General features: G+C 42.4%; 1 protein-coding gene across 3 annotated transcripts in view; it reads right to left on the bottom strand.

The window, feature by feature from the left end:
- Ttll7 (tubulin tyrosine ligase like 7) overlaps positions 1-21,540 on the bottom strand; it is a 128,940-nt gene that overhangs the window by 38,185 nt on the left and 69,215 nt on the right. For 2 of the 3 annotated variants that reach the window (XM_021157823.2, XM_021157824.2), the window contains exons 11-19: positions 17,740-17,887; positions 17,476-17,549; positions 16,328-16,463; positions 13,312-13,398; positions 7,807-8,008; positions 6,095-6,169; positions 3,808-4,010; positions 2,709-2,843; positions 307-387 (exon numbers count right to left, since the gene is read on the bottom strand). In XM_021157823.2, coding sequence (XP_021013482.1) covers positions 307-387; positions 2,709-2,843; positions 3,808-4,010; positions 6,095-6,169; positions 7,807-8,008; positions 13,312-13,398; positions 16,328-16,463; positions 17,476-17,549; positions 17,740-17,887 — 1,141 coding nt within the window. The remainder of the gene's footprint in view (positions 1-306; positions 388-2,708; positions 2,844-3,807; positions 4,011-6,094; positions 6,170-7,806; positions 8,009-13,311; positions 13,399-16,327; positions 16,464-17,475; positions 17,550-17,739; positions 17,888-21,540) is intronic. The other variant, XM_021157826.2, reaches the window with a different exon arrangement.

Genomic DNA, 21,540 nt, shown 5'->3' with positions numbered 1-21,540 from the left:
CACAGATACATGCTGACACACTGATTCACAGACATCTGCTGACACACTACTCACAGATAGATACATGCTGACACACTGATTCACAGATACCTGCTGGCACACTACTCACAGATACCTGCTGGCACACTACTCACAGATACATGCTGACACACGGGCCTAAACCTTGTCTAACACATAGTAGGTGCACAGTATTTGTTGAATAAATAAGCAAACAAATGTTCATGTGTAAACTTGTTATGAACTTAAATAAACACTTTAGCTTAATGAACATATAAATGGCCAAGTGATTTTTCAAGTGCTACTCACTTTCCGTTGTTTTACAGAGTCCAATTTTATGAGCCAATATGAAGCCACTTTTGTTTTATAATGCTTCCAGTTATCCATGATCTATTGGGGGAGAGAAGTTAACAAATTTAATTTAGAATGCTCGCCGAGAATAGTGAATGACCCCGTTATCCATGACTGTATTCATCCGTGCAGTGACGGCTCTATGAGACTACTTATAATAACAATTCTACCATTCATAAAAAGATGCCTGAAGAGATTTAGACAAGTCAGAAGTTCTAAACCTGAGCCCATTTCTTTCGCTCCAGTAAGAGTAATATCACTCAGAGAGTAAAAGTCAGAAATCCTTGGATACACACATTTTAGGTAGGGCTCCAACACAGATTTTCCTATATTTACTCAAAGGGCTGTGTTACCCACATAGTGATAGAATATTGAACAATACATTCAAAGTCAGCCTATATTTAATTAGAGTTCTACTAGCCCTTTGTTTTGTATTACCTACAGAATTCTACAGAATTCCTCAATATACACCCTAGTAATGGATACTGTAGCAAGCATTCAAGTCTGGAACACAGCGGACATACAGTAAAGAATCTAACGCCTGACATTAATTATTAATTACATTTCATTAATTGTATAAGCCTAACAATCTTCTTTGTAGAAGAATCGCAATAGCCACATACATTAGTTCCACTCTCTCGTTTTCTAATTAAAAACAGCAGACCTTAATGGAACCAAGGTGATCGCTCAGTGGCCAAGAGCACTCGTTCCTCTTGTAGGGAACCTGGGTTCAATTCCTAGCACCCACTTACCAGCACATAGTCTATGACTCCTGTTCTAGGGGCTGTGACGCCATCCTTGACCTCTGAGCAGCGGGCACACATGTGGTGCACATACACACATGGAGGCAAATATTCAATAAAAGAAATAAATTCGAAAAGAAAATATCGGATCATAAAAGACAGACAAAAATTATGTGCCTGCTTCAAAGTTACTGGCTTTTCTTAGAAATAAACATTATCAAAGTGAGTAAAAACATTTCCAGGCTGGTGCTAAAGCTCAGTGGGCAAAGATGCTTGCTGCTGAGTGTAACCTTCTTTCAATTCCTGGGACCAACACACATAAACACACTAAATAAAAAGATGTAAAACATGTCTATCACAATGCCTTATACTCAATCTAAATTTTCTTTTGTTGTAACAAGCTCCCTGACAAACAACATCTGACTTTCACTTTTGAAAAAAAAAAAAAAAACTTAGCACAAAATTCAAAAGACTTGGATAATTAACGGTAATTCTCTAATAACAATAATATGATGCCGTTGCAGATTTTTGCAGCAAGAAATCTTTCTCTTGTTTCGTTATTTCTATGCACTTGCGGATGAACAATAAGAGGACCCAGTGTGAGCTTTGGTTCTTATTCTACATATGACCACTAGATGGCGCCTTGTCTTGTGGGGAAAAGAAAATCACAAGCCACCAACCCTACCCCCAAAACATTCTGTGGCCGATGGATGATCTAACTATGGGCATTTATAAAGCGTGTTGGGCGGATAAGAGAAACCTTGAGTGAAGAAATGTTCTTCCATCAAACCATTTCCGTGACCTTGGATTTCTTTCTAAGAGAGGAGCAAGTCCTGACTGCGGAGCGTCTGAACGTCTGCCACCCAAATGCTCCACTAGGTGGCGGGCATGAAAATAACTCATCCAGGCTGTTTCAAAACGTGATTTTCCAGGCATCACCTGTAACTCCTCTTGACATTTTATACCAAGGCGCTATTTTCATCCTGTCTCTTTTCATCTTAAGCTCTTCAACTTAGTTTTTAAATAGAAGAGTTTACCCTGATATTTATTTGATCATGGGGAACAGTTATTATTTGATGCTAATTATTCTTACTTGAAAGCCTTATTATATGATAAAATGTTCCTAATAACTAAAATGAATTCTTTTACTTTGTCAAGTCTCTGGGGGCTGAAAGCAATATCAATTACATTTCCTATTCAATCAATTACAATTTGACCAGAAAATACGTTTGTTGTATGTGTGTAGATGTATAGGAGGCATGTGTGCATGTACATATGTGTACAATGCACATGTATGCTGGTGTTTATGTGTGTGCACATGTGTGTGCATGCATGCCTGTGGAGGTCAGAGGTCAGGCTTGAATGACGTTTCCCTGGGACCTGCGGCTCACCTCTGGGAAACCTCAGGAGTCTTCCTCCCTCTGCCTTTCCAGTACTGAGGTCACAGCTGCAGGCCACCATGCCAGCTCTTTATGTAAGTTCTGAGGACCCAGCCTAAGACCATGCTGGCCCAGGAAGGGCTTTAGGAACAGATCCATCTCCCTGGTCCCAGGCAACACGTTTTAATGCCCTCAGAAGAGTAGACAGATGCTCTTTGGATTTTATACAAATACTCACATCTTCTAACAGGAGCTCCGACTCTGCGTCCGACTTCCCCGGAAAGCGGATTCTCATGTCCTTGAGGACAAACAAGGTCTGACTGGTGAGGTCGTCTTCCTGCTCTTTGGTTTTCAATTGCCGCAAAGACTCATTCTTAAATTTGAAAGAATACAGACACATGGAGGGGGGGTCTTATTCCACTGTACCAGTATATTGTAAAAGACAGCTCCAGGTAAAAGGGACACACTGTTAATTTTTTAAGTGGACATTTATTTGTGAATGTTTAACATTAAAATGGTTATTATTTGTAAGAATGTCTTTTGTGTTTTCTCCTGGTTGTATTTTATCTTGCTCAGGATATAAACATTACATATGAGTAATTCAAAAGGGCTTCCTAATCTGTTTCACTTGCCACCGATTCTTGGATTGGATAATAAGATCAGTCATCATTATGAAGGGAATGAATTCAGTTATATCTCCAGAGTTCTCCCACTCGAAAGACTCGTTCTTAAATTTGTTAATGTTAATGAAACAGAGACTTTATATAACTCTCTGGTCTAGCTCCAGCAAAATATAATAAAACCACCGACTTTCTCAATTGTAAATTTCTCTAGTTTATGCTGAAAAGGAGATATTCCTTGTTAATATAATCTGCAGAAAGCATTCTAAACAGCATCGCACCTAGGCTCGATGAGTAGAGTTTTTTAAACCAGTTTTTAAACTATTAGAGTCTAAAAGAGGCATTTTCCATACACTAATTGTGCTTGTTTCTACAGAAGATTGAGATATTGCAAGAAAAAGAAACGTGTTTATAAAAACGATTACCAACAACGTTATCCTCCTGCATCAGGAAATGATTACCAACAATGTTACGCTCCTGCATCAGGAGATAGAAAAGAAAGCCATGCTTCTCTCTCCAACCTTGAGCTCTGTGATGTAGTAGAGCTTGCCTCTTAGGAGTCCAGGATACATGAACAATGCAGTTTCCCAGGGTCATGACTGACTTACAGAAGGGACTAGGGGTCTGTCTCCCCATCCTCTCAGCTGATCCCCTCTCCAACTGCATTGAGTGCAGTGTTCCTCAACCTCAGAAGGACACAACCCATTGATAGCTTACCAGAGTGTTGGTAGAGCCAGTGTCATTGCTGTGAGGCAGGTGTCTCGCGTAGGATGAAGTGCGGTTTAAGGAATGTGACCGAGACGCTGACGTTGGTCTTGCTAATGGTATCACTTGTTGAGAAGAAAAGGGGCGCACATCCCCTCTGGAAGGTAAGTGAGCAGAGATGGACCGAGGGCAGCTGACTGAACGCCTCATGGAATCTAGCGATGATGGAGAAGTGGTGCTGTTAGTACGCTTTTCTGCCTAGTAGGTCTCCACAGACTAATGCTTAGACCCCGGTGGTGGCTGGGTGACAAAGGTCAAGCCTAGACACCATCGCTAGAAGAGAAGTTCTGGTGTGTAAAGAACAGTTCTGCTGGGAAAACACTAAACAAGACATCAGTGCTAAGTTCTCCAAGTGTGATGTTAGAGACACAGAAGGAAAGAGACAAACACCCATGAGCATATAGGTCCTTCTCCTTGATGTCACTCTTATAGAAACCTTGACAGAAGGAGTGTGTGTGTGTGTGTGTGTGTGTGTGTGTGTGTGTGTGTGTGTGTGTGTGTATAAATGCAGGAACACATATGCCACAGCACACATGTGGAGTTCAGAGGACAACTACAGTTTTCAGTCCTCGCCTTCAGCCTTATTTGAGACAAAGTCTACTCATCGTTCATCATTTACTGCTGTAGATGCAAGACTAGTTGGTCCCCCAGAGTACAGGGAACCCCCTGTCTTCACCTCCAATCTTTCCATAGGGACACAGGCCATAGGGACACAGGAGCTACAGACATGTTATGGCACCCGGTGTCATCTGAGTTCTAAGAATCTGAACCTAGGCCCTCACACTTGCATGGCAAGCATTTCACACACTGAACGATCTTCCTGACCAGGAAAGGGATTTCTATTGTCTAGTCTATCAGAAGAGCCTTCCCAAAGTCACACAGCAAGGTGGTGGCCAAGGTCAGCCAACACCTCAAGTCCTCACCATTTGAATGCTAAAAGTCTCCGCTTCTTTGTAAATCCACAATGCTATCTACTAACCTTGGGTTAAAACTAGCTACTGGAGTCTCTGTGTAGGTCAGAAATTAACCATTCTAAAGTAAGTATCACAGGGGAGAGGAAAGCAGAACAGATAGTGGCCAGGGTAAACAGATAAGGGACAGAATTCAGGGCTTCTTATGGAAGTCACAGAACAGAACGATATGAAGGTTATTCTAATGTAAATAATAATTGACTATTAAAAGAGCTGCAGCAAAATTGGTAGACTTACACATACACACACACACACACACACACACACACACACGGAGTGGGGGAGGGAGGGAAGAAAAGAGGGTGGGAGGGAGGGAGAGAGAGAAATTTCAATAGCAAAAGATTTAAGTGAAGAAAAAATGAAGTCAAAGAATAAGAAGACTTATCAAAATAAATATCTAAAAAATCATCAAATATTTGCCATTGTGCATTCTGGGAACACTGATGAAAGAGAAGCAGCATCCCTGGAAAGCTGCGGCTCCAGACCTGGAAAGAAGAGAGTTGTTCAACACCACCAGCATTTTAATCTTTTCTTCTGCTCATTTTTCTAGATCCTCTATCCTGGGTTTGTTCTCTGCTTGGAGAATATGTCAATCTCCATTAGTTAAATAAATTACTAAAACTCACATGAAAGCCGGGTTGCATACCCAAAGGTCTCTCTTCATCAGCTGTTGAAAAGAACTCGAAACTTCATAAATGTGATAGATATAAATGTAGGCTTAGGTGAGCACTCCTAAAAGATACTGTGAGTGTGTGGTAAATGTATTGTTTCTTTATGTTCTGGGGAGAATAAAAATACATACTCATCTAAGTTTTAGAAGATGCTGTTTAAAAACAAAAACTTCTGCTGCAAGTCTTAGCATCTTTCTGTATTTGTAATGGACAGCACTTTTTAGAAGCACACTATATGCGAACATGTCGCTGGTCAGTCTACCTTTAAAAGATATTAGTTACAAAGGTCATGTATTTAACATACAACAATACAAAACTCATGGAAGAAGAAGAAGAAGAAGAAGAAGAAGAAGGAGGAGGAGGAGGAGGAGGAGGAGGAGGAGGAGGAGGAGGAGGGAGAAGGAGAAGGGAGAAGGAGAAGAAGGGAGAAGAGAGAAAGGAGAAAGACAAGGAGAATTCTAAACCATATACTCCCAGCTACACTGTTGGTCTTTACAGGTCTTAGGTAAGGACTGAATAATGAGAACCTGCTCGTGGGGTTAGAAGGAAAATATCATTGTCTCAGTCACCTTACTTTCTCCCTTATCACCTACATACCTGGAAATTCAGACAAGAAAACTAAAGTAGTTAGATACACCGGTGATTCTGAGTAGATTAGGTTGTGACTTCCACCTATAAATGATGTGAGAGAAAAAAGTGTTTATGTTGCTTTGTGAGGCATTAACAATACCAAGCCCACTGTCTACACAAGAAAGTGTCACTCCTGATCTGGACTTTGCCCTTGGTCATTAGAGCATCTGTGGGTATGGGGCTCCTGGCCTGAGATTAAAGAGAGAATATAAAACAAAGTAAAACCCTTGGTATAATTCCCACCTAAAGATACAATAAGGAAATAAATATGTAATTGAATTGGGTTGACTTCAAATAAAGATTCCTACACAAAAACCTGTTTTAATTCTGTTTCCCACTTTATTATGCTACTGTCTAATCTTGGTTCTTGAACCTACTGGTCCCAGAGCATAGAACAATCTCAGAGCTGTAAAACTCTCAGGATCTTTTCTCTTCCTGGCCCATAACCTTCATCAGTCCATGCTATTAAATAATAGACACATTAGTTGTCAGGCAAGGGATCAAAACCTAGCAAAATTTGGACATAAAATGTCAGCTTCCAAAATAAAAACTGAGTCATATTTATTCAGAGCTGCATTTACAAAATCTTTCAGGAAAGGAAGCAAAAGAGAGTTGCAGCTATCAATCACTGGTGCTAGAGAATATCAATCAATAAGGTGGGTTCCCTGCTAAATCCACGAACCTTCCATGACAGGGGCAGTGGGGGCATGTATCTCAATGGAATGCTTGGAGAAAAACAAAAGATTGTTTCTCCGAATTCTTCCTTTGATTAGTTCTTCACTCCTTGGGTACTTTACTATGAGCCTCACAGGCCAGTTTTAACACACATACCAGGACCCTCGTGTGCTAAGCATTGCTGGGAATCAGCTCTGCAAAAGCTGCAGCCTGTTCACTACACTGCTGAGCTGGAGAATTTGGTGGACCCTTGAGACACTATGTGCTGTGCAAAGGACCGTATGGCATGCGTCTGAAGACAGTCCTACTTCTGAGGTAGCAGCAAGAAGGTATATTTCAAGAAAAATCTGAGGGGAAAAAATGGAGATATTGGCTTGGATGTTTAAGGGTGAGTGGCAAATCAGAGGCTGGATCATGGTCACTGGCACTGAGGGAAGGAAAGAAAGGAAAAGAGAGAAAGAATGCAGATAGCTGGAGGGAACAAGATGGAAGAAGAGTTGGTTGCTTTCCTAAATGCCTGTCATGTACCCAGAGTTCTGATTAAATGCTTGCCCAGAATAAAAGCTAGGAGCAACATGTTAACTACTTCACAGTTCTGGGCTCAAAGAAATATCAAGTCAAATGCCTGAAGAGATGTGTAAAACCAAGTAACAGTACCAAACAAGGTAGGTGGTAGGCAGAAACTGAGTCAGGCATGATGTGGGCTTAAAAGAGAGCACACTCCACCTAAAAGCCTTACGGCACATCCACAAAACCCAGGCCACAGCTTAGCAAACACACTGTGGAACACGGGAGGAAGGAAGGGTCCTCAATTCAATCCACTCCCTCCTTACAGAAGTTGAGAGGGTTTGAGGGATGGACCCAGCTCTGGCCAGGGAAAGACAGGGTGAACACAGGTTTCCTCACACAGGACAATGCTTCTTTTGGCCCACGGACTTTTTATTGAGTTCAAGAGTCTCAATTCTATAGTTCTTCCTCTAATGATGTAGGAGAGATTGACTTACTGGATTGCTGGATTATCTTGCAGTGACTGGTGTGCTTAAGGCTATATGGGACTTGGTCTAGTCTCTTCTGACACAGCTCCTTTTCGTTCTCATCCAGCTCTGAATTGCTGCTGCTGCTGCTGCTGTCGTAGCTGCTGTCACTGCTACCGTAATACTTCTGCTTCTTCGTGACCTCTGCACACTCTGGCATGCAGCACAGGGGCTGAAACAGAGGGACGCGTTTGGTTAGAATCCCGCTGCACAGGGCGCATTGTTTTTAGACCCCACCCCTACCCGCCCATGCTCCCTGCTTATTAGTGAGGATGGAAAGCCCTCTCTACTGCTTGCTGCGCATCGGCCGGTAGAGCGTGCCCTAGCTGTGAATCTGGCTTAGCCTTCTATGGCTCAGTCCTGATGAGGACCAGGCTGTTTTCTATGTGACCGCAATAAACAATAGTGGGTTTCTGTAAATAAAAACAACAAAGTGAGGGAAAATGTTTAATATAAAAATATACATAAATACTTTAAACGCGATCAGCTTTCTTTACTCTGCCCGAGAGAGATTAGGTATCAAGCCTTACCCAATAAAAAATGAGTGGGAGGTGGGGGGAGGGGAGGAAGAGAGGCAAGCAGGACAAAAGGACTAAGAAAGCAGAAACAAGAGAATCCATTAGAACACCGTGCACTAAAATATAGCCCAAGAATCTATTCACTCAGGTAGTGTACAGGAAGAAAAGCATTACTCAAGTGGCAAGCTCACTAGTAATATTTATGTATTCATCTATTTATATATTAATACTAGTTAATTATCCACTGTCTGAATTTGTTTCAGATGACTTGGGACCCTTCACAGAGAATCTCTAACTTCAATGTACTCTGGCCACAGTGGAGCTGTCACTGGTTTTTTATCATCAAGGTGATATATGAAAATATGTCATATATGAAAATCACCGTGGTGTGAGACTTTTTGAAAGAGGGACAGGACGCAGAGGAGTGACTCTGTACAGATCTGATGATTACAGTATTGTGCCCTGGTATTTCTCAGAGAACCAACCTGCTTCCATTCCTCTGACAGATGCTTCTAAAGACACCAGGTTGAGGGGCAAGGAGAGAGATGAGATGGCCTAACTTCAGAAATGGTGCGCGTAACGCAGAAGCAGACAGCTCTGTGACTCAGTTGTTTTAAGGCTGCTTGTTACACACATCATTCAACTCCTGTTCCTGCTGAGACAGTCTTCTGCAGTTGTATACTAGTGGCTTTGATATTATTGTATACCATAATGAATTCCTTGGATGTCATGGGAGTTTGTGGGACAAAACTGTCCCTCCAGTGTGACAGTATAGGATAAGAAAGGAAGGCGAGAGGCATTTCAAGAATCACCTAGAATACAGACCAAGCCAAAGCATGATAGTGTTAACGTTACAGCTTGTGTGACGGGTGAAATGCAACCAAGATGGAAACGGAGCTGAGTGCACTAAGGACCAACTTGCCTTTAAGCACATGCTCTCCTTCTGGTGATCGAATATTAACAGAGTACCAAAAATGTTCAAACGGAAATGCATAAAAACATTTGCCAGCAAAGCAGCCATCAAACACGCTGACAACCTTGACAAACATGAACTCCAGAGAAAAGATGTCTCTTCAGAGGTTTAGTATACCCAGAAGGACAGAGGCTTGATCAACCCTCCTTCCAGCAGCACAAAGCTTCAGGCTTTCCCAAGGACCCTGAGTCCATAATTATTCAACCCTACTAGGAAGCCATGGAGGGAACAGGGCAGCTGAAGCACTGGGTCATGCAAACACGCAGGACTTTGTGACCAGCATACTGTTCAAGCAATGCGTAAAGAGAACTCATGGCAACTGAAATCCCAGTCATGTTCTAACTGTGGGGTGGGATTTTGAAAGTGGCATGAGTTATGACATGAATTATATTTTACTTGCAGTTTCATTATGAAACAGGACAGATATAAAAATGCATACGGGTATAGACTATTGTGTTCTTACCAACTCTCTAATGCTTTACTGTTTTAATAATTAATATTCCTTAAATTCTCAAATATTGTTTATTGTATATAGTAAAATACTATATACAGGATAGTATAAATACTACTATTTATCCTATACAAAGTTGACTTAACAAAAAAATTTCAAATTATTCAACTAATGAAGCCCTTGGTGACCACTGTTCACCATGAAGCACTGTCTCTTTGAAATGGGAGTTCTCTTTAGAAGTATGGGTCCTTTTTTTTTTTGGTTTTTCAAGACAGGGTTTCTCTGTATAGTCCTGGCTGTCCTGGAACTCACTTTGTAGACCAGGCTGGCCTCGAACTCAGAAATCCGNACTCACTTTGTAGACCAGGCTGGCCTCGAACTCAGAAATCCGCCTGCCTCTGCCTCCCGAGTGCTGGGATTAAAGGCGTGCGCCATCATATGGGTCCTTTTAGACACCTTGATAAAACTTAAATAAAAATTATAAATACATTTCTATATTAATTATGCCAATCTCAGCTACTTCATAAGGAACTGCCCAGTTCATCTCATTTCAACAAATACATGGTTAGCTTCTCCAGTTTACTTAGGATGAGAGAAGGTGGAAAATATACAATGTGAGTTCTTCCCTGGAATCTGTCATGCTTTGATTTGGATGTCAAGTCTCCTGTAAGAAAAATATAAGATGCCAAGGGCCTTTGCATATGCCTTTCTACCATCGATGTTGTGTCCCCAGGCTGTCTCAAGTTGGTTTTGGCATATGCTGATGACTGCTACACAAAGCTTAGGAACTCTAGTGCTACAACCAGTTGGTGCAAGATACTTATAAAATAGGCAAAGCTTAAAAATTCCTCAACTGTTTCCCCCAGTGGAGCCATGACTCACAAGGGCATTCACTTTCTCAGATAATCTAAACGTATTTGTTTCACAGGAACGTTCAGCGTTCAGAACAATCTGTGATATCCAGGGTCTTCACACAGGTATCCCTTGCCAGGATTGCCTTGCATCATTTTCATTTCTTGCTCCTGAAGTGTGCCACAGACTTCCACACCTCCATCTCCATCACACCAATCAACACAGCATGACAACTCCAAGGCTCTGCCTTGCTTGTCCCTCCTAATCGTGAAGGCAAGGCTCATTTTGCAAATCTGTTTCCTGTGGAAATACCTCCAGTCTAGAAGGCTGTCTCCAGGCAACCCTCCTAATTTACACTCCATACTCACCACACATACATTTACCTAGCCCCTCATCAACTATCCAATGAGAACTTTTTGGACACATTGGACAATTTTGACCAATAGATTTGGGGAAGTGCGATGTTCTAGACACTCTTAGGTGCTACAGATGAAAGATAAAAATGTACTCCCCACCTTAAAAGTACACACAACCTCACACAAATAATGACTTTTCACAACTGCTCTGAAACACCATTACTCATGGGCAAGAGGGGGAATGAGGGAAAGTTTAAGTAGACTTAAATTTAAGTCTACATAGTGGAGCAAGGCAAGTTCACACAAAGTAGCCATGATGTAGGCTAGTTAGGGAGTCACTAAACAGTCCACCAATACATCAGTGTGTTTTCTTCTTCTTTGTTTTAGTGACCAGGTTTTAAATAATACCTGTATGTTTAATGTTCAATAAAGCCTACCTGTACACTTTAGTGAACAAGTGTTAAAGCATACAACCCTAACAAATTGTGTGTGAGTGGAGAGATGGCTCAGCAATGCTGAAACATGTGTGAAGAAGTTCCCAAACACTGAGAAGCATGTCCTGGGGCTGGTGAGATGACTCAGAGGTTAAGAGCTCTTCCAAAGATCCTGAGTTCAAATTCCAGCAACCACATGGTGGCTCACAACCATCCGTAATGATATTTGACACCCTCTTCTGGAGTGTCTGAAGACAGCTACATTGTACTTACATATAGTAAATAAATGAATCTTAAAAAGAAAAAAAGTGTGTCTAGGATTTCTCAAATTCAACTTTGCGTTTCCCTGCCAGTGAGGAATATCTCATACATTAAACAGAGGGAGCAACATCACAGATGCTAAGTTAAGCAGATATGTGCCTCTCTTCCGACTACACAACGGCATTCCCATTCCTAAGAACTGGGCCTGTTTGTAGGAACACTCTGTCAGCAAAGGAAAGGCTCCCGAAGACACTGCAGAGATTCCTGATGGCAGCACTTATTACCACACCATTTGCAAAGACTGTGCTACATAAACAACCCTAAATGCCAACATCAGAGCATTGGACAAGGAAATGTATGCTTTACACACACAATAAAAATGTTCGGCCATTAAGAAGCTAAATTTGTATCATTTATAAGAAAATATGCAACTGGGATATTTGTGTTAAGTGAATAAGACAATCTCAGATCAATATTGTACGTTTTCTTTTGGTTGCGGTTACTTCATTTTATATAGATACATAAAATCATGGACATAAACTTAATACAAAAAAGAAAGTAAAAAAGTTTAGGAAGGCAGGGGAAGCTAATAGGAAAAATGGGCAAGAAAGGGGAGAACAGAATTACACTCAACTGAAATGGAAATTTCTGGTTTCTGTGGGGACTTGGTTATGTCATGTGATGTTAGCCAAAGCAGGAACAGGAGAGGGGATGTTTTGCTAAAGCAGACAGGTGAAAGGACGAGTGATGATTAGAACGAGTGTACATAGAACCCCACAGTGTGATGAAGCTCGTGCATTACTTTGCCTTGATCCGCTTTGCTAGTCTTTGCTGAAGACTGTCTTAAATTGGTTTGCCTTGTACAGTGTGGCTGATCTTTGCTTTTCGTGGCTTTGTAGAGAGAAACTCGCCAAAGAACGTCTCCTGAAATTCCAGGGGCTTCTTGCCACTCAGCGGAGCTTCTCCCCTTCTTCCAGATGTAACTGTCACTGCTGGTTCATGTTTGGTGTTTGTAGAGTGAACTGGACTGCTGTTGCTGATTCGTGTTTGGTGTTTTGATAGTGGGCTGGACTGGAGATTGGAATAGCCCCCAAAGAACTATTTCCAAGCATGTCCACAAACCCCATTTCCTATTAAACTTTCTTCTCCCCTACCTCTGATGGGTAGTGAGCTAACAGGGAGGTTAAAGCACCCTTATTAAAGTAGGTTGTGAAAACTCTAAGCCTACACTCAGTGTACAATGTGGACATTCACAATGTATGGAAACTAAATGAACAGACAGGAGGGTTTCCTATTAATAATGTACCTCTAGTGTCACAATCTGCCTTATCTATAATCCCAAATACTTCTTTGTTAGTTATCTAGGACTATAATAAAACTCTAACACTGTAGTCCTCCTACGTCCAGCCTATCTGAATCTCTAGGCATTCATCAGCACTTGAGGATGAACCAAAACTAATGGAAGCTAATGAAACAAAGCTCGAGAGTGTTAGGCAACACCATTTGCCTGGTTTTGCCTTCACTGAACACAAAGTTCCTGAAATTCCTATGAAAACGCATCCTACCTGTTAAGGGAAATGCCTAGCAGAGATCACTTGCACCCATGACATGGACTTGGGCGCCATCTCACCTTCGGTCCTCGGACCCGGCCGGTTTTCCCCATCAGCTTTTCGTCATCGATTTCGCACTGCTCCAGAAGATCCAGGAGATCTTCCTCCTTCAGAAACGTGATGAAAATGGTGGTCACTGAAAGTATAGAGACTTTTTACGAGGTCACTAATCTCTACAAGCTGGTGTACGGTGGTTATTCTAGAACCTATGCCGTGGTGATTACTCAGATGAAAGAAACCTTAAAGGCAAAGGCTTCAGGAAATTTTACCAAAATCTGGGGATAAACATAACACACAGCTGAAGTATTTGTGCAATCATCATAGGCGAGCATGTTCTTCCCAACATATCACTGAAATCTCAGGCTTGCCAACCTTAATAAATCATCTCGCTAGACACTAAGACATGAAAAGCTCATGCCTGTCTTTCAGACTTCATCCCAATAATCATTCCTGTACTGATTAGCACAATTTAATATTAAAACAGGACACAGAAAATGAAAACTGTCCAGGAGTTTCATTTAGAAAGAATTTAATGTTAGAAATTTGTGTAATGGGTACCACTTAATGAAGCTGTTTACAAATACTAATTATTGCAAGAATATTTTTACAGCCTTACGAAATATTTTAATTCAATGCCTATTACTGGTAGAGGAAATCTCTAAGTATCCCAGTAGCTTTATCTTATGAGCCTCTGAATTTACTTTGAAATCACAGGGAAAACTGTAAGGCCATCCACCAATATCAGAAGTTGAGCAAACCTGCACAGCTGTATTGAGGGGTATGATCAGCCACCTCGCCGTGTGATCCAGACATCATCACTGACAAAACTAAGCTCACATATTGTGATTTCTACTTCAAAACCTCCTTAAAGTTTACAGAAGAAAACAGGAGTCACACCACAGCTCACAGTAGAAATGCATTCCAACTAGGAAAGACTGCTATAAAAATGCCAAAAAGCCTCTGGCTCTGGTCCACTGGGTTATAAGGACAGCATCCTTAGAAACGAACAGCATCCTCGAGGAGCCTGATTTTATTCAGGAGAAAAACCAAAACAAACAATATTTTCATCCTAAAAACTCCAGATGAACCAAGCAGCCATATATTTTAAAAGAGAAAACTACAGATGATCAAAGAGCAAAGGAGTTCAATTCTCCAGAAAGAGGCAGGCTCCTCCCCAGAGAGCGAGAGGAGGAGTGGTCACTTTTAACTTTGGGATCCTCTATCAAATCGGGGAAAGATGGCAGAGACAAAACCATCATAGGTGAATTCTGCTGAGTTAAGACTGTCACCTTGAGATAGTATCAGGATGATAGATTAAGAGCCCCAGCTAGCTTGTCTAACCAGAGCACGCACAAAAATAGAGACGCTCAGCCAGCTCCCAGGTGTTTCCCAGGTGTGCCAACACCATAGCTGATGGCTGAGACACATTGTGAGTGAGGCCACCCTGACATTCCCTCCCCCGCCAAGTGCAAACATCTCTGCCCTACACAATTCACTGCAAAGTAAGACCAGCCCAGGAAACTACTCAGCTGTTACCTGTCAGGGCCACACAATAAGCAAATAAACAGTTGTTATACTGCAATAGAGAACCAATAGACCCTGCACAAGGAAAAAGAGGAAGGGCAGACGGAAAGAGGTGGGGAGAATGGACAGAGGAAGAGAAAGAAAAATGAGAGAGGAGGGAAGAGGAGAGAGGAGAAGGACGCAGAGGAACGGGGAAATGAAAGAGATAAACAGGAGAAAGACTTGGAGGTGTGAGCTTTTGTGGAAGATTCCAAGACAGGCCTTGTTCTGGAGACCAGGCTGCTCGTCAACTCTTTAGGCCATCTAGGCAATCCTTCTGCCTCAGTCTCCCAAGTGCTAGTAAGGCAAGCCTGTGCTGCCACATTCAAATGAGGGACAGAACCGTAATTGTTCTCCTTTGCCAAGTCTATGTAGCATCAAGAGAAACTAGTGCAGTGTTAGCTATAATTAAAAGAACGTCACAAGCCACTGGATTACCTCAACAGATTTCCCTATCCAGTTTCATACACAAATCTATGTCAGGATGCATTTTATTATAATGAGATTACAGTACAGTATCAGAATGATCAGCCTGAAGTTTGTCCTACTATGCATCTTATTGATGAAGTCACTTAGTTAGCTCTGAAATGTGACCACCACTTAAGAAGAAAAGCATCAAGAACACCATAAAGGTAAAGTGTTTCTATATGTAAGGCTCAGCTAGCATCCACCGTGTGTGTGTGTGTGTGTGTGTTTGTGTGTGTGTGTGTGTGTGTGTGTGTGTATGTGTGTGTGTGTGTGTGTGTGTGTATGTCTGTAAGTGCACTAGTGTGTTTATATGTATATATCTGTGTGCATGCTTGTGTGTGTACATGTGTATATGAGCATGTGTGTATGTGCATGTGTGCATGTTTGTGTGTATGTCTTGTGTATGTCTGTATGCATGCATGTGTATTTACATGTGTATATATCTCTGTATGCATATATGTGGACATGGTATATATGCATGTGTGCATGTGTGTATGTTTGTGTGCATGCATGTGTATAATTTGTGTGTATGTCTGTGTGTATGTGTATGTGTCTGTGTGTATGCATGCTTGTATGTGTACATGTGTATATGTGCATGTATGTCTGCTTGCATGCATGTGTGTGCATGTGTGTCTATGTGCATGTATGTATGTGTGTGTATGTCAATGCACATGTATGTGTGTGCATGTGTCTGTCTGTATGTGTTTGTATTTACAGAAGTCAGTGAAGGTTCTGTATCAACCACTCTGCCTTATTCCCTTGAGATAGGGTCTCTGCCTGAACCTGAACCAGGCTGGCAGCTAGCAATGCCCAGGGACCTTCCTGTCTTTGCCCCATAAAGCACTGGGGTTACAGAAGTATGGATGCTTACAACCGGCTTTGTACGTGGGTGTAGAGGATTTTGAATCAGGTCTTCATGCTTAGACATTTCTACCCACTGAACCATATCCTCAGCCTAAGATGGTTCATTACTAAGGACACAGAGCTTGGCTCTCATCCTCTCACCCGCATCTTTTTCAGAGGATTGTTCATTTCTCGCTGGAATGAAGCTGCTCTTCCCGAGAGGAAGGTCTGGAAGGCGACGGCCAGCAAACCTTCATACTTCTCAAGCAGTGCTTTATCTTCAGGAGGATAAATTCTCCTATGAAAAAGAGAGATCAGAGAAACCCATTTGCTTACAAGAATCTGACACAATTCAGTAGCTAAGATCACCAGTTTAGAGAACCACTGCCCCCCTCCCTCTGGGCCAAGTAGGTGCTAGAAACAGACATGGATGAGTAAGGGGGAGTCCCAAGTGTCCATCTGGTATACCACTTATGTAGACAAGTCCACTGAAGGGTTTGAAGAATGGTGTTTGGACAAGTTGGCAAAATATTGAACTTTGAGAGAAAGTGTTCTGGGGACCCGGGATAATGCAGAAGGTACATATGTATCAATGTATGCACTACATACATTGTCAGGGTCCATATACTCATGCAAGTACTCATGGGGTGAGGAAATGAAAAGAGAGTGGAAGCAGAATGGGAAGAGTGTCTTCACCTCTCCTTGCTGCTCTGGGGGTGTTGATGCCAGGAAGAAGGGGATGCTACCAGAAAGGGTGAGAAGATCTGAACCCCTCCCCAACCCTCTGCTAAATCCTCATGTAGTGATGTCAGGCCGGGAGGAGGGACCATCTTTCCAAGAATATTAAGGGGTCCCTTTTTGTCCTCTCCAGGGGTATTTTGTGAAGATTACCCATACCCTCTCTCCCATCTCCACCCAGACCCTTCAAATACGTTCTTTTTTTGCCTTGTTGTTAAGGAAATTCAGCAGCCAGCAGAAACTGCCAGAAAGAATACTATAAGACATGACTCTTGCTTTTCTTAAAATACTACATAGTGACCAAGGACAGTCACAGAAAACATTGGTTAAAAACCTCCCTAGGCAGAGCAGAAGCTGGCCCAGTCAGCAGGAGCCAAGAGCCATCTACCTGCAGACACCGGTTCATGTCCTGAAACATAGTGAGTGAGAAGCTGTTTCTAACGAAGAAAGCACAGCACTTAAAATCCACTGAGAAGGGCAAGAATGAAGAAGCACCACCCCTTGGGTCTCAGAAAAACAAACAACAACAACCACAACCACAACCACAACAAGAACCACGCAGCGCCATCTACCTGTAATTCCCCATATGTCGGTTTTCATGTTCTTCCTGCGAAACCTGCTTTCGTACTTGAAGGAGTCTCTCTTTCTAAAAATGATCAGATTTTTATAAAAATTATGCTAGGTCATGCAGTTAAAACTGTAAGTCGCTGTTAAAATGTTCACACCAGGCTGGGGGGTGGCTCGGTGACAGAGCACTTGCCTAGCATGGGTTCCCTATGCACCACAGCACAAGTCAGAATAAAAATAAGCCAAGATACCAAGCCCAGCGCCCATACCAACTCTTCTTTCCGCCTCTCCAGCTGGTGCCTCTGCTGTTCCCAGTCGGAGGAGCCTGGCGAAAGCCTTCTTACTGGGTTTTGACCGTACAGCCTCCTCTGAGCCTCCGCTTTTTGTTTGGCCAAGTTTTTCCTTTTATCGCTGGTCCTGAAATGTAAAACACAAGACCATAACTCTCACTTCAGAAAACTTCTGATGGCATCCCTCTGAGAAGGAATTGGAGATGAGGAAACACGCTGGACTGGGGATAAAGTTGTTAAATTTATATCTTCACATACATTCTGCCCGTCTAACTATCAGTAAAGGGACTCTGTAAGGAAGTGTAATGGGTTTCCTGGTTGTCAACTTGACTATATCTGGAGTGAACTACAATCCAGAATTGGAAGGCTTACCTGTGATCCAGATCTTGAGGCTGGAGGATACAAGTTTCTAACCTGGATCTTGGCATGGAGATCTTGAGGCATAGTGGCTATGAATCCCAGGAGACTAAGGCAAGGACATTTCTGAATTCAAGGACATTTGGAAAAAAAGCAAGTCCTAGATCCAGGCATGGTAGCACACACCTTTAATCTGGGCCACACCTTCTGCTGGAGACTTACATAGGACATTGGAACAAGGAAGATTCACTCTTCTTCGCCTGCTGGCCTTGTGGGACTGAACAGGTACTGGATCCTTGGACTTCCAATCACAGCCTATGATGATCATTGTTAGGGAGTTGGGCTACAGACTGTAAGTCATCATAACCAATTCCCTTACTCTATAGAGACTCCCCATAAGTTCTGTGACTCTAGAGAACCCTGACTAATACAGGAAATTTGTGCTTTAGAAAATAACAAGAGATGGAAATCTTGCAAGGCCCCTGGTTTCACAGTTCATCCTAGAAATGCAACATCTATGGTCTTTGGTGAATTAAATGCTGAATCTGTCTCCCTCTCTTAAACTTAAGCAACACTCATGTGTTTGGTTTTCCCTTTGAGGTTTAATCTAGGTAATCGACAAATGTGTCTCTCTTCCTTTTACTCATTTGTTTTCTTTACGCTCTGCTAGGCTAAGCACCCTTTAGTGCATTTCCAGACAGGTCTAAAACCCTAGGAAGTGTCACCATTTGAAAACTGACTCCACATCCTTCCCATCGTTTTACTCAACTGTGAACATTTAGCAACAACTCTCCAGTGTGTGGAGAAGACATCCTGCTCTGGACGAGAACAACGGCCTAAGTGGCAGCCATGGGGTGGACAACATTCAGCTGATTTATCACAAAGAAAGAAGGGGACGAGGACTGCATCACACCGCTATGACTGTCATAGAAATGGTGGCCCTTAGCAGAGGACAGAGTAATGGGACACTTTCTGTCTTCACCACGGTCCACACACTGTCCTGTGAGTCCATCCAGGGACCACCCCCTTGTCTTGTGTGTACCATGCGCTGGCAGCACTGGGGTACCTGAAGTCCTGGGACAGGGACTGCTCTGTTCCCCGGTGTCTTTGTCACATTGAATGCACGGCCCTTCAGGATATGTAAGGAAACTGTACCTGTTTTTTATAATAGCAAACAGCTTGTGAGAAGTACTTCATCAACTCTAGATGGAATAGGCTTTTTCAATGTCCAGTAAATACCTATGTTTATATTTAACATTTGTGGGCTGGAGGTAGACATAATTACCAGTGGTGGGGAGAAGAAAATGACACAAGATAAATATGACTGGAGGAAAAAAACTGAGTTCTGCTCATACTTAAGTTAAATATGAGACACATTATCCATTCGTTCATTCGCTTCCTTGTTGATTTAGTACATGTTTATAACCACAGGATAGGCAAAAGGAAAAAGAAAAAAGAAAAGAAAAACGCAGCATTCACCGTCAGCAGCATTCACTGTTGCATTCCTGACGAGACCCGAGCCAACGGAACCCATCTCGATCTGTTTGTCACTTCATATGTACCCGGTTTGTGGACTCATTCATTCACAAGAATGAGTGAAACTGACACAGCGGAAAGAGAAATGAGACACAGCAGGGGGTGGGAAGCAGTGAACAGGAGGTGAGAGGGCGGAATGTGCAAAGCCAAACTCAGTGAGCCTGGCCAAGTGCCAGAGAGGCACAGGGGACCAACACTGGAACAGCAGACAAATGCCAGAGAGGCATGGAGGACTGACTCCGAAGTAGTAGAGTATTAAATGCTCAGACCTATAGCCCATGAACTAGTCCTAAGTGAAAAGAGGAGCATTTCATTTAACCTAATCTAATTCACAAATATTTCAGACCTGGGGGCTTGTGAGACTTGTGGTTGTCCTCTCTGGACTCAGTCTTTACGAGTGTGGTAGAAGACTCCCAGAGGATGAAAACCTTTGTGCGAGAACTTGAGCATAGCACAGCTCAGTCGTCTCTGATTGCAGGAGGAAGGAGTTTCTCATTGGTTCTCATTGGTTCTCATTGGTTCCACACATGGGGCCTGAGCAGGGCTCACGTTCGTTCTCTCTGAAGATCACAAGCCTCATGCTTCAAAATAGTGTGTGAGCTCCCACACCCTCTGCCTGAGCTTCTACGTCGACAGCCTGAGCTACGGGCTCTTCTGAATTTCCTTAAGATAAAAACACACAGGCTGAAGAGTGGACTTGGAGATAGAGATGGAGGCGTACCATAGGGAGACGACTGTAGCAAGATCTGAGAAAGCTCTAACTGTGAGGAGAATGCATCAAATTAGAAGTTAACCAGGCCCAGGAGAGACAGCACAGAGCAGAGCAGAAAGGAAGAAACGATGTGACAAGCCTTGCACAATGCAGACTCTGAAAGGGAGGGGAGGATTAACTCAAGTCAAAATAATGATTGTTATTTATAGTGGAGGATGCTCTGTGTTACAAACAGCGAGGAAAGGCATCTGCCTCGAGTAGGGAGCGGACAAACCATGAGCAAGAATGGGCAGGAGGTGTGGGGAAAATAATGAGGAAACCACGGCTTGGAGAACATGGGGAAGGATTAAGATACAGGAGCTATATATAAAGTTTCATTACAGAAGCTTAGCCGTGGTATTTAACAATACCCCATTTGGGGTTCCTAAGAAGAGAGACAAATTACTTAAGGAGAAAAAAGCTCCTTCTGGTAGTTAGGTGGGAAAACGGAGCACTCTGGAGTCATACAGCAGTTCTGCCTGGGTGAAAATCAAGTCTGTAATACTGAGTACAAGGCAAGAGGTCCCCGTGGTTCCTGATTTAAGTCACTAAGATGTGCTCAGCACAAAACCAGCTCAGAAACACACGTGCTGTGTGCTGTGGTGCCCTCAACGGAAGAGGGAAGCCAGGTGTGCAACATGCGAGTGCTCTAAGTATTAAAACCTGTGTTGCGTCCTGTGGAGAACACGAAGGTATGCATGGAAGAACCTCCATGCTCATATCTTTAGAAATGTCTTGCCCCTTAAATGATCTGATCTCTGAAATGACCAAGAATATCCACAGATAACTTCTGAATCAGTATCATCATTTGTAAATCTAAAGATGCACCAGGGACACCCATGAGTTGAACATGTGGCGCTGTTACATTTGAAAATTTCACGTAGAAAGTGTCGCTGACATAATCTAAAATCATGGACAGGGTAAAATGCAGGCACGTGCACCTTCTGCCCAGCAACAGAAGCCATGTGCCAGACTTCATGTCATTTTCTCGTCATGCTTTCCCAGATAAAACCAGGTCTCAATAGCAACTGCTAACTGCTAGCAAATATTTTATTTTTTTTTTTTTTTTTTTTTTTTTTTTTTTTTTTTTTTTTTTTTTTTTTTTTTTTTTTTTTTTTTTTTTTTTTTTTTTTTTT

Source organism: Mus caroli, chromosome 3, assembly GCF_900094665.2.
Source record: "Mus caroli chromosome 3, CAROLI_EIJ_v1.1, whole genome shotgun sequence".
NCBI lineage: Eukaryota > Metazoa > Chordata > Mammalia > Rodentia > Muridae > Mus > Mus caroli.
Note: the sequence above shows the minus strand (reverse complement) of the source record. Positions and strands in the feature narration are given on the sequence as shown.